The sequence below is a fragment of the Ovis canadensis genome, chromosome 3, assembly GCF_042477335.2.
Source record: "Ovis canadensis isolate MfBH-ARS-UI-01 breed Bighorn chromosome 3, ARS-UI_OviCan_v2, whole genome shotgun sequence".
Lineage (NCBI taxonomy): Eukaryota > Metazoa > Chordata > Mammalia > Artiodactyla > Bovidae > Ovis > Ovis canadensis.
This window is the reverse complement of record NC_091247.1, coordinates 188,222,262-188,235,148: the sequence shown is the minus strand read 5'-3', so window position 1 is coordinate 188,235,148 and position 12,887 is coordinate 188,222,262. Positions and strand designations below refer to the sequence as shown.

Sequence of the window (12,887 nt, the reverse complement as noted above, 5' to 3'; positions counted from 1 at the left end):
CAAAAATGAGTTCATCTTTTATGATAATATCAACAAGGTGCTTTATCTCAAAACTAGAGTATTAGAAGAGAATAGCAGCAGCAGCAGCAGCAGTGGCAAATTAGAATCACATTTTCTTGGGCCACACCTGCAATTATTTTTAGGCATACTCCTAAAAAATTTGACTAAGCCTGACTCTCAGGATGGATTCCAGGAATTTACATTTTAAAAATGATTCACATTTTTGGCGTTGGGAAATTAATGGTTTAGATGACCTTGAATAGATGTCCCTTTCAATGATTACATTCTGTATTCCCTGATACTGCATTACATTTGGGGTTTAGATTTTCATTTGCTTTCACTTTTGGTCAGTTTATTCATAGTACCTTAATTTCTATTATTACAGTTCTTTATTGTAGGTGTACTGTCTGTAATTTTCTGTCACTAAGCTATCTTTCTAGCCAAAAATAAAGAACAGGATTCTGGTAAGGGGTATAATTTGAACAATTAGCAATTTTAAGTGAGAGAATGATAACTTGCATTATTGAGAAACTTATTGCCAACTGATATTTATAAAATATAGTTACTGAATAAATGGATCTAATAGATATTAAACCCCAGCTTTATTAATATTGCCCTTAGGACCAGAAATAAAGTTAACCAAATCTGTATAATGTTAATAGCAAAATATAAATTTTATGATTAAATCTTTAAGGAGCAGCAGGAGGAAAAGTGATTCTTTTAAAATTTATATTTCAAAATGATCACAGAATAGGAGGAATGTGTTTCTGTAATTTCCCTTACATGGATCATTCCTTCTTTAACCTAACTTTTGTAAAACTTATCAGGAGTATCATATTATAACATAGGTCATTTATTTGAAAATAAATCTCAAGAGAACGAAATTCAAGAAGGTAAAATGGTTGTCTGAGGAGGATTTACAAAAAGCTGAGAAAAGAAGAGAAGTGAAAGGCAAGAGAGGAAGGGAAAGATATACCCCACTGAATGCAGAGCTCCAAAGAATAGCAAGGAGAGATAAGAAAGCCTTCTTAAGTGGACAATGGAAAGAAATAGAGGAAAACAATAGAATGGGAAAGACTAGAGATCTCTTAAAAAAAAATCAGAGATACCAAGGGAACATTTCATGCAAAGATAGGCAAAATAAAGAACAGAAATTTGAGGACCTAACTGAAGCAGAATATATTAAGAAGAGGTGGCAAGAATACATGGAATGGTACAAAAAAGGTGCTAATGATCTGGATAACCAAGATGGTGTGGTCATCTCACCTAGAGTCAAACACCCTGGAGTGTGAAGTCAAGTAGGCCTTAGGAAGCATCACTACCAAAAAAGCTACTGGAGGTGATGGAGTATCTGCTGAACTATTCCTAATCCTAAAAGATGATGCTGTTAAAGTGCTGCCCTCAATATGCCAGCACATTTGGAAAACTCAGCAGTGGCCACAGGACTAGAAAAGGACAGTTTTCATTCCAATCCCAAAGAAGGGCAATGCCAAAGAATGTTCAAACTACTATACAAATGCACTTATTTCACGTTAGTAAGGTAATGCTCAAAATCCTTTAAGCCAGACTTTTAACTGTATGTGGACTGAGAATTTCCAGATGTTCAACCTGGATTTAGAAAAGGCAGAGGAACCAGAGATCAAATTGAAAACATCCGTTGGATCACAGAAAAAGCAAGAATTCGAAAAACATCTTCTGCTTCATTGACTATGCCAAAGCCTCTGACTATGTGGATCATAACAAACTGTGGAAAATTCTTCAAGAGATGGGAATACCAGACCACCTTACCTGCCTCCTGAGAAACCTGTATGTAGATCAAGAAGTGCCGGGGTCCAGCCCCAGTGGATCCAGGGAAATTCGAAGGGAAAGACAGCGTAGGGGAGGAAAGCTTATTTATTTAGAAATATAAGATCAGATTAGGAAGAAATAGTGTAGTAGGAAAATTAAGTGGAGAGAAGAGGCTGAATAACTTGGTTTATGTGGAAAGCCAATAAAGTTCCAGACAAGGAGCTTGCACCATCTACGTTAGGCCACCGGCATCCTCCTGAATAGCAGGGGGTGCCCCACCTTGGGCTCCCTCTCTGGTGGATCTTAGAAGCCGGGGCAGGTAAGTATACATGGTGAGCCTCCACGCTCCAGATGGGAATTCAGCCAGAAAACAGAGTAAAGAGGAGACACGGGGAAACCGGTCCTTCCAATGACTGGCCCAGCCTCTACTGTCTAGAAAGGTCTTTTATACCTTTTTGATTGTACATAGAGATCAATGGGTAATATAAAGTTATGCAGCGTCAGCAGCCCTGACTCTTATCAAAACCAGGCTTTCTCTCTGCATACCTAATTATATACACAAGTCTTAGGTGATTTACATCATCTTCTAGCCAGAGGGCCAATTAACATTTTACAGCCTTTTTTCTGATAAGGGTTTGTCAACCAGAAAACTTATTTGTGTTGATCTTCCCAAAGTCTGGTGCCACTCTCAGCACTAAACAAAGTTACATTCTTACATAGCAAGGACACAAGAAGAGTGCAGTGATATATAACACAGAAAAGTAATTAACTCAAAAGCCTAGTGTTGCTAACATCAAAACTACTATATTCCTATTTCTATATCCCAATTACATTGATTAATATCCTTCAGGTGCCTAAAAGATAAAGAATATGGAGGTCTGGCAGCAGTCATTGAGTCAACAGTGAAAACCTGTCACCAATATGATTTTTAGCTCTTAGAAAAGGCTCTGTATCTTAAGATGCTTTAAGCTTTGTGCCTCTTGTGGTTGGGGGGCTGTAAACAATCCACAAATTGTAAAAGTCTCTAACTGTCAGGCAAGTTAGAGAGCCATCAGAGGGGTTTGAGCTGAGACACTCCTTTGGCAGGAGACTGTTAACTGAAGCCCTGAGTTAACTCTTTCCAGAAAAAAGTGGTGGTGTGCAGGCAGACTCTGGTTTTTTGGGGGTAGATATTCAGGAAAACTCAGAGGGAACACCTGAAGCTAGATCATGCCTTTGTGTTTTGTCTGGCTTCCTTCCTCATGACCATTGCCACGGGTGGGATTCCTCACGCTGGCTCCCAGCAAAGAAGCAACAGTTAGAACTGAACATGGAATAATGGACTGGTTCCAAATTGGGAAAGGAGTATGTCAAGGCTGTATACGGTCACCCTGCTTATTTAAATTCTATGTGGAGTACATCATGTAAAATGCCAGGCTGGAAGAATGACAAACTGGAATCAAGACTGCTGGGGAAAATATCAATAACCTCAGATATGCAGATGACACCACCCTAATGGTAGAAAGTGAAGAGGAACTCAAGGGCCTCTTGATGAAGGTGAAAGAGAGTGAAAAAGTTGGCTTAAAACTCAACATTCAGATAACTAAGATCATGGCATCTGGTCCCATCAATTCATGGCAAATAGATGGGGAAAAAAAGGAAACAGTGACAGACTTATTTTCATGGGCTCCAAAATCACTGTGGATTGTGACTGCAGCCATGAAATTAAAAGACACTCACTCCTTGGAAGAAAAGCTGTGACAAACCTAGACAGCATATTGAAAAGCAGAGACATCACTTTGCTGACAAAGTCAAAGCTATGGGTCTTCCAGTAGTCATGTAGGGATTTGAGAGTTGGACCATAAAGAAGTTTGTGTGCTGAAGAATTGATGCTTTCTACCTGTAGGACTGGAGAAGACTCTTGAGAGTCCCTTAGACAGCAAGGAGATCAAACTAGTCAATCCTAAAGGAAATCAACCCTGAATATTCACTGGAAGGACTGATGTTAAAACTGAAGCTCCAGTACCTGATGCGAAGAGCTGACTCATTGGAAAAGATTCTGATGCTGAGAAAGACTGAAGGCAAGAGGAGAAGGGGGCAACAGAGGATCAGATGGTTGGATGGCATCACCGACTCAATGGAGATGATTTTGAGCAAACTCCAGGAGATAGTCAATTGCTGCCAAAGGGAGCAACTTTGGACACTTTGATACAGCAAAACACTCACATAATACTGGACTCACATCTAGGCTTTGTTGTTTTCCTAGCTGTGCAACGTTGGGCAACTCATGTAACCCCCTGAGTCTTACACTAGTCATATGCAAACAGTCAATAATACCATACCTTATGGAGCTGTCAGGAAGAACAGAGGTAAAAAATGGAAAGTTCAAGGTTATGGCTAGGCATAGATGTTAAGGAATCTGCCTATAATGCTGGAGACTTGGGTTTGATCCCTGGTTTGGGAATGATTCCCTTGACAAATGGAATGGCTACCCACTCCAGTATTGCCTGGAGAATTCTACGGACAGAGGAATCTGCTAAGCTACAGTCCATGGGATCCCAAACAGTCAGATATGACTGAGCCCATGATAGAGGCTCAATTTAAAAAAAAAAGATGTTTACAAAACAGATAAGATTCATATATATGGCTACTCACTTTATGTTTCTAAACAAAGATATAAACATGTCTAAATTAAGTTAACTATTTTTGAGGCCCACAAAGCACTTATTTAGTGCTTCTATTAATAGAGCTAAAGGAAGTTATTTAGCAGTGTGACTCACTCAGTCATGTCCGACTCTTTGGGACCCCTTGGAGAGTATCTCACCAGGCTTCTCTGTCCATGGAATTCTCCAGGCAAGAACACTGGAGTGGGTTGCCATTCCCTTCTCCAGGAGATCTTCCTGACTCAGGGTCCGAACCCAGGTCTCCTGCATTGCAGGCAGATTCTTTACCAACTGAGCCACCAGGGAAGCCTGTTATTTAGTAGGGTTTGTATCAAACATTCAAGTATCAACTCAGTTAAATGAATATGTAATGAGCACTTGCTGGTAGGGATGTTTGGCTTATACTAGAAACTCTGAGAATTGCACAAATTCCATTTCTCAGCTCTGTAGATTATCTAAAGAAGACTGAATGATATCTATTGCATGAATACCACAGAATATTCTCTGTTCTTAGTTTCCTTCTTCCTACACAAAAGAAGAGGAAGTTCACAAACAACAGATTATTTCCTTTACAAACACTTCCTCCTAAGTTTTCTGGCTATCATGTACCCTAACCTTGATCACTTTATTACTGAAGATTCCTCTAGATGAACAGCAGCTTCTTTGCTCTACTAGCGATTTTCACTATGCTGGGAATAACTTTCATTCTCTTTCAAAACCCTAGTCCAAAGTCTATACCTCTTTTAAGGTCCACAACGAGACATATCTCCTTCATGAAGTCCTTTCTGACTGTGTATGTATCTGATTCTCTTTTGTGTTCACTACTGTAGTTTAACGAAGAAAATGTTAGGTTCTAAACGTGAGGTTTTTTGTGTGTGTGTGTGTGTGTGTGTATGTGTGTGTGTTTTTTTTACGGCCAACCATTGTATAATTGCTCATGCTTTAGTAGATGGAAAATAAAATCCACAACCTCTCTAGTCTGTGATGTGCCTTGCTTGACACTTGAAGGCTGCTCTCTAAATGTTGGCTGAATGAATGAATAAGTGAGATGACTTAATTTCTGAGGTACTTTAATGTAAGTTATGGATATGCAAGGAAATCTCTCCTAGGACATGACAGCGTGCTGGCAGGAGGGTAGTATGCTGCAACTCTCCATACAGTTTTATACATTTACAAAGCTTCATGTAGTTTTATAAAATTAAACTATATCAAGATAGAAAAATGTGATATTTTGAGATACAAATGGGTAGAGAAGATATAATGACAACATTTTCATAGGAAAAAAGACAACTGTTGTATAATAAAAGATAGCCGAAGTGCAACAGATATTCAGTTCAATTTAAACAATATTTATGGAGCACCTCTTTTAGATAAGTATGAACACTGTCAACTATATCACTAAGAAAAACTTTTATATATTAAAAAGGGTTATCTTCTTTGGACTTAACTTCTTCATCTGTAAAACTGAGATTTAGTACCCAATACCTCAAAATACCTCAAAACTAAGGTTTTTGTGAGAATAAATTAAAAATTTCTACTACCTAGGACACTGAAGATACTTAAAAGTTTCCCCAAGATAATACTACTAATGATTATACTCAGTAATGGTTTCTTACATTCTTTGTTATGAGTTCAGGGAGCTTCAGCAGAGAGCTGATGAATCATTTTCAATGAGTTATTTTCTATCATATGCACTATTCCTTTAAACAAAATTAAGCCATGTTTCTCCATGCTTCGAGAATTATTAAAAGCATTACTTTATTTCTGATTATTTTAGTTTTCTAATCCACACACAGAAAAGAGATATTTATTTTTCTAAATCAGTATTTAAATAGAAATATGAAATGGAGAACTGAAAAACATATCTAGTCATGTTTTCTTTTTAGGAGGTCAAGGGACAGGGAAGTTAGGAAGCTGGTATTGACAGGGGTCCAGGTGATGAAAGGTGCATAGAATTTTTAATTCAAACACATTTGGCTGGGGTGCACTATGCTACCCCTGTTAATAGTAAGTATTACCTGTTATTTGCTTCTTAGTCTCCAAGTCTCTGGTTTGCTTTAACACCTGGAGCAGCCGAGGCACTCCACTGAGTTCAGCTACCTCCAATTTATTGTCATTATCTTCAAACACCAAGTTTCTCAAGGCTCCACACACGGCTCGCTGGATATCTTCATTCTGAACTTTTAGCAGCTGTAGAAGCTTGGGGATGCCATGAAGCTGATAAACCTGGGAAGTAGATGCATATTTCAGATACTTATTCATTGTTATTTGATAGAAAGATATTCAATGTAATATGAATGAACAGATGAAGTTCACTGAATTTGCTGATAACTACCACCAGTTAATGTGTGGTGCAACCTGACACTCCAGTGTACAACACACCCCCAGCTCTAAGGCAGTAACTCTCATCAGGGGCTCAGGATAAATCTGCGAAGTTAAGACTGAAACCTAGGAAAAAAACTGAAGGGCACAGTTAAGTGATAAAGGCTGAATAAATGATAGTTAAGTGGATGTGGTTGCTGTTTAGTCAGTCATGTCTAACTCTTTTGGGACCCCGTGGGACTGTAGCCCACCAGGGTCCTCTGTCCAAGGGATTTTCTAGGCAAGAATACTAGAGTGGGTTGCCATTTCCCCCTCCAGTGGATCTTCCGGACCCAGGGACTGAACCTGAGCCTCCTGTACCGTATGCAGATTCTTTACCACTGAGCCACCTGGGAAGCCCAGTTAAGGGGACAGAAAAGCCTTAATCACAATAAAGATGAAGAGAACTAGGAATCCAAGAAATAGAGAAAGTTTTATTGAAGAATACCATATTACATGAATTTGTTTTCCAGGACAGAGCTATACAGTCAATATATACAATAGAAATCACCTCCATCAGTAGTAGAAATAAAAATTCATTTTTCATTTACCATGGCAATTGTAGTAGCAATGCAAAACCAACCCTAAATGCAAGTTTTTGTTTTTGAGATATAAATGACATAACATTTATGTTAGTTTCAGGTGTAGAACATAATGATTCAATATCGGTATATAATAAGTCTATTACCACCACACATAATTGGACTTCCCTGGTGGCTCAATTGTTAAAGAATCCACGTGCAATCTGGAAGACCTGGGTTCAATGCCTGGGTTGGGAAGATCTCCTAGAGAAGGGAATTCCAGTATTCTGGCCTGGAGAATTCCATGGACAGAAAAGCCTGGCAGGCTACACAGTCCATGGGGTTGCAAAGAGACAGACACGACTGAGCAACTTTCACTTTCACCACACATAGTTACAAATTATTTTTTCTTGTGATAAGAACTCTTAAGATCTATTTTCTTAGCAACTTTCTATTGTTACCATGCTGTATATTGCATTCCCATGGTATTTATTTTATAATTAGAAGAATGCAAGCTATTTTTATAACCAATTGTTTTGGCTATTTAAAAACATTTAAATAAGTTATGCAAGCATTTTAAGTAAATAACATAACTTTATAATTTTTAATATGCTATTTAAAAAATATTTCTTCTATACAAATATGCAAGAAAGGGCATGCTATTGGAGAAGGAACCTGAAGGTAAGAACTAGGAAGAAAAAAGAAAAAAAGATGGCTTTGATTCTGAAACCTAAGGCTGTTTAAGAAGAGGCCAAATAATGACATTCTGAACAAGGTGACTTTGTGTTTTAAGCTGCAAATATTGAAAGAAATCAGGAGGTGGATGCAGTATTGCTGAAGAGAAAAGTTACAGACTGAGGGCTTGCTTTCTCAGAGGCTTCCACTAGCATTTGATTAAAACTTTTTAGTTGGTATGGACTGCCCTGGTGGCTCAGACGGTAAAGCGTCTGTCTACAATGCAGGAGACCCAGGTTCGATCCCTGGGTTGGGAAGATCCCCTGGAGAAGGAAATGGCAATCCACTCCAGGACTATTGCCTGGAAAATCCCATGGACAGTGGAGCCTGGTAGGCTACAGCCCATGGGGTCGCAAAGAGTCGGACACGACTGAGCGACTTCACTTTTAGTTGGTAAGACCTTTTGGTAAGGATCTCAGTCATTTTTACTGTCTTAATGCAGACATTTATAGGAATTAAGTTGCTGTGAATATATTTCCCCTTAGGATAAAGTTCATCACTTTATGAATGATGTCCTAACTGCACAACAGTTTCCAAACAGGAGAGACCTGCACACTTGGCTCAGTGGCGCATTTCACGTTTTCTATGTATCTGATAGGCAGATAAATGGAATTTAAGACACTGTCTTCCAGTCTTACATCTTCCTTTGTCAGGACTGGGGAGAGATTAGCAAGTCAGGAATAAAAGTCAAGGCTGTGAGATAATCTAGTAAAAATAATAACCACAATAATAATAAAACAAAAATAACAACTCTTCCTCCTACTTCTATCATTAGGAGGTACTGGCATAGTATTAAAAATTTTATATATTAATACAAACATTATCTAAGCAATAGCTTGCAAGAACCTTAAAAGGAAAGTACTCTTTGGGTCCCTTTAAGGCAATAAAGAACACTTCCACTTTTGACTCCCTTCAGAGGGAAGAGACGACTGGGAGACTGGCTACAGCAGTTTTATTGGGCTATGTCTAAAATCATTCTAATGTGTTTGTAAGAAAATGCTAATGATAGCTATCAATTAGATCTGGTCCAGCAGATCATCTCTTTGATCATTTATTTCAAAAGCAGAAAGGCAAAACTTACTTGAAAACAGCCAATAACTCTTGTGTTTCTCTAATTCTGTCAATAGTTAGGTTTTATGATGGCTGAATTCCTAGTCTATAAACTCCTTAAACAGTAGATTGACTATGGAAATATTTCATTTCTTAATTTATAACTTACAAGTTGCCTTCTTCAAAATATGATGTGAAATGGCTTACTGGCCAAATTTCATTTCTACCTGTGATGATAGCATGTGTCAGAAGTGGCTAGTGGAAACCTCCACTGCCTTGTCTGGGTGGCATGAATGGCTGGCTTCTGCTCACATCCCTCTGACCCTTTCCATTACCCTGTCACTTTTATCCCCTTGGCTTGCAGCACTTGCTCCAGTCTAGAAAGAAGAAACTTCAGACACACCATACTCGGATAAATGCTGAAATCCAGCTATAGCTTTGCTCACTGGAGAATGTGCCTCTTGAGTGTTTGGCACCTACCTCACATTTAAAAATAGATTTTAGCTATTTTTACCCATTTTATCAATTAAATGAATATAAATCATATCAAGTACAAGAAGTTGATGACATTCTGTGTATTGTCTATAAGTTGGACAGCTGGTAATGACTCCTATACACATTTGTTGTTGTTTTGTTGCTAAGTTGTGTTTGACTCTTTGTGACCCCATGAACTGCAGCCCACCAGACTCCTCTGTCCAAGGGATTTCCTAGGCAAGAATTCCTAGGCAATTAATACCACTCTAGTATTAATTGCCATTTCCTTCTCCAGGGTATCTTCCCAACCCAGGAATTGAACCCATGACTCCTGCTTGGCAGGTGAATTCTTTATTGCTGAGCCATCTGGGAAGCCCTATACACGTTAGGTCCAATGTTAAATGCACTGTTCCTGCCCCTTTGAATTCAGGGAAACAGGCAGGACCAGAGAAGTTGCATGTTTATTTTACACTGAATCCTCAGGGGGGAAAATCCTTTGGGGAAAGGAAAAAAACCAGAATTACACAAACATTTCAGAACTTCAAAAAAACTTCATTTGTAATGGTTTCTAAATATATGAAAGGGCAGAATCGTATACTAGAATTTTAACTTTCTCCTTGATTATTCTGATTCTCTTCCCTGAAAACTCTTAAAGAATTAAATGATGAGGGTTTCTGATAGCAAATAAGTAGGGGAACAGACAAATTCTCTTGGCACAAGGGCTTCCTCATGCCCTGGTGCCTTCCTGTCTGAAATGCTCTGCCATTCTGCCTTTCTGTTGGCGAAGTCCCACTCATCTTGCATAACCAGCTCAAATATTACCTCCCTCTGCCAAGTGTCACTCTTTCTTTTCCTCTCATTACAATTAATGACTCCTTGTAAACTGGTATAACCTTTCAGGAAGGCAATTGTCAATATGTGTTAAAAACTTCAAACATACTCACTTTTAGTAAACTTCATTAGGAAATAATCTGAAATGCAGATACAGATTAACATGATAATAGTAACTACATTATTTATAATACTAAAAAATAAGAAACCATCAATGTCCAATGATGGGGGAAGACTGGTTAACGGCTGTCACATATTCATATACTGAGGTATCCACAGAAGAGGCACAGCAATGCCTGAACTGACAGGGATTTTATTGGTCATATAGTTCCCTCATCAGTTAAATGGGATTATATAAGATTGGCAATTGTGTGCTAGGCCCACAGGAGTTCTCAACATATAGTAGTTACTACTATTATGATTACTATGCCACCAGTAAAAAATACATATTGTGCCATGCAGTGGCATGTGAGATCTTAGTTCCCTGGCCAGGAATTGAACCCATGTCCCTGCAGTGGAAGCATGGCATCCAAACTACTGGACCACTAGGGAGTTCTGTTTAAAAATATCTTTAATGTTATAAGAAAATGATTCATGCAATGTTACTGAAAAAAAGTTGAGTATCTATGTGTTTCTGCTCACAGATACAAGGAAGGGAATGTGACTAGGGAGTTTGGGAGAAATGATGGGATATAATGTATGAATGGGGATTGCTACTTTGTATTTTTTTTTGAACAGCAAGCATGTATTTATGCATGCTCTTAAAAAACAAAACAAAAAGTCCTCATAAATAAAGCTACATATTCAATTTGATGACAGCTATGTATACACATGCATTAAAAAATTAGAGAGTAAAACCAAAATAATAACAATAGATGGACTGTGGGCTTTTTTCTTTCTTGATTTCCTTCTAAAACATTTTTCTTTTTTAATTTTTCAAATTTCTTATAATAAACTTATAAAAAGATTTTGCAAAACAGTTATGGCAGTCACTGCTTCTGTGATGAGATCTGAAGTAGGCATGGAAATAAAACCCGCTTAAAAAGGGTCTTACAGAATAAATTATGGGATTTGTTCTTTATACTATAGGCAAGCAGGACAGATATTGGAAAGGTCTCCTGGATGCTGTGAAGAGACTGGGCTTAGGTGTGGATAAGAATGGAGGCAGAGAGGTTAATTAGGAGTCAGCTGTATTAACAAAGATGATGGTGACAGGGATCAGAGCATGGTGGCACTGAGTAGGGAGAGAAAGTGTAGGTAGATTCCAGACACGTGTAAGAGCAGCATTAACAGGACCTGAAACCTGCATGAATATGAGAGGTAAGGAAAAAAGAAGGTTCAAAGTCTGTCCATATTTTGTATCAAACTACCTGAGTGAATTACCACTCAGAGAGGAGAAAGCTATTATTTCAGGGCAAGTGTTGTATTATTATCTAACTGCATTCTCATAACAACTCAGTAGTAGGACTATTATTTTCAGCTTAAAGCTAGGAAAGCTGAGGTTGAGAGTGGTAAAGTATAGGTAATTAGGGTACTGGGATTCACACTCAGCCCCTGGCTACTCTTGAAAGTCAATACTTGAACCTCTCAACTCAGCAGAAAGAACAAGTTTAGAAGGAGGACTGGGTAGTTGAGAAAATGCAGCAAGACGATGCGTTCTTTTTTTGATAAGCTGGTATTGAGTACAGCAGGATGCCTAGGAAATAGACAGATATATGGTTTGGAACCCGGGGAAAGACTGGAGATGCTGTGAGTCGTTAGCACTGAGATCACAGTGGAAGTCAGAGGAGTAGATGAGGTCGGTCAGGAGATGGTGTCAAATAAGAAAAGTCCCAGGAAAACATTTAAGAAACATGAACATTTAAGGTACAGGTTGAGGATAATTTTTTTTTTTTAATAGAGGAAACCTGAAGGAGCCAGAGAGATGGAAAAGGAGCCAGAAGACTCTGAGCCAAAAGAAGAAAGTTTCAAAAAGGAATGAGGAATTGATGATGTTAAATGCTGAATCTTATATAAAATAATAACTGAAAAGTTGTCAGTGGTCTTAAACTTTTTTTTATTTAAAATATTGACCTTTATATCCAAATTGTTGTTGTTTTTAGTAAATACATTAAAAAATATATATTATCATTCTTAATATTAATGGGGTTTTGTGAATGCCCTTGGGTTATATTGTCACAATTCTTAGATTTCCTATCAAGCATGTATGTGTTTAGGTTTCATATAGTTTTCATGCTTCACTGTTCTCAAAACCTGTCTTTGTTTTAGCTTTATTGCACTGAATAACAGCTAAGAAGGAAAGCACAGGTTTAATCTTACATGTAAGCAGAATGATATTGATAGTCAAATTAGTAATTTAAGAGAGTGGAAATCTAGCCCAACTTGGGTAACAAGAGAATATTTCATGTAATCCCACATTATAAAATGAAAGCATGTATAAAAGTGCTCAGTTTTAAAAATTGGGAATAAAAAAGATTTGTGTATA

The 12,887-nt window shown here is 38.0% G+C and overlaps 1 protein-coding gene across 2 annotated transcripts in view; it reads right to left on the bottom strand.

Moving 5' to 3' along the window:
* Positions 1–12,887, bottom strand: part of PKP2 (plakophilin 2) — a 90,798-nt gene that overhangs the window by 34,972 nt on the left and 42,939 nt on the right. For both annotated transcript variants that reach the window (XM_069585377.1, XM_069585378.1), the window contains exon 5: positions 6,449–6,656. In XM_069585377.1, coding sequence (XP_069441478.1) covers positions 6,449–6,656 — 208 coding nt within the window. The remainder of the gene's footprint in view (positions 1–6,448; positions 6,657–12,887) is intronic.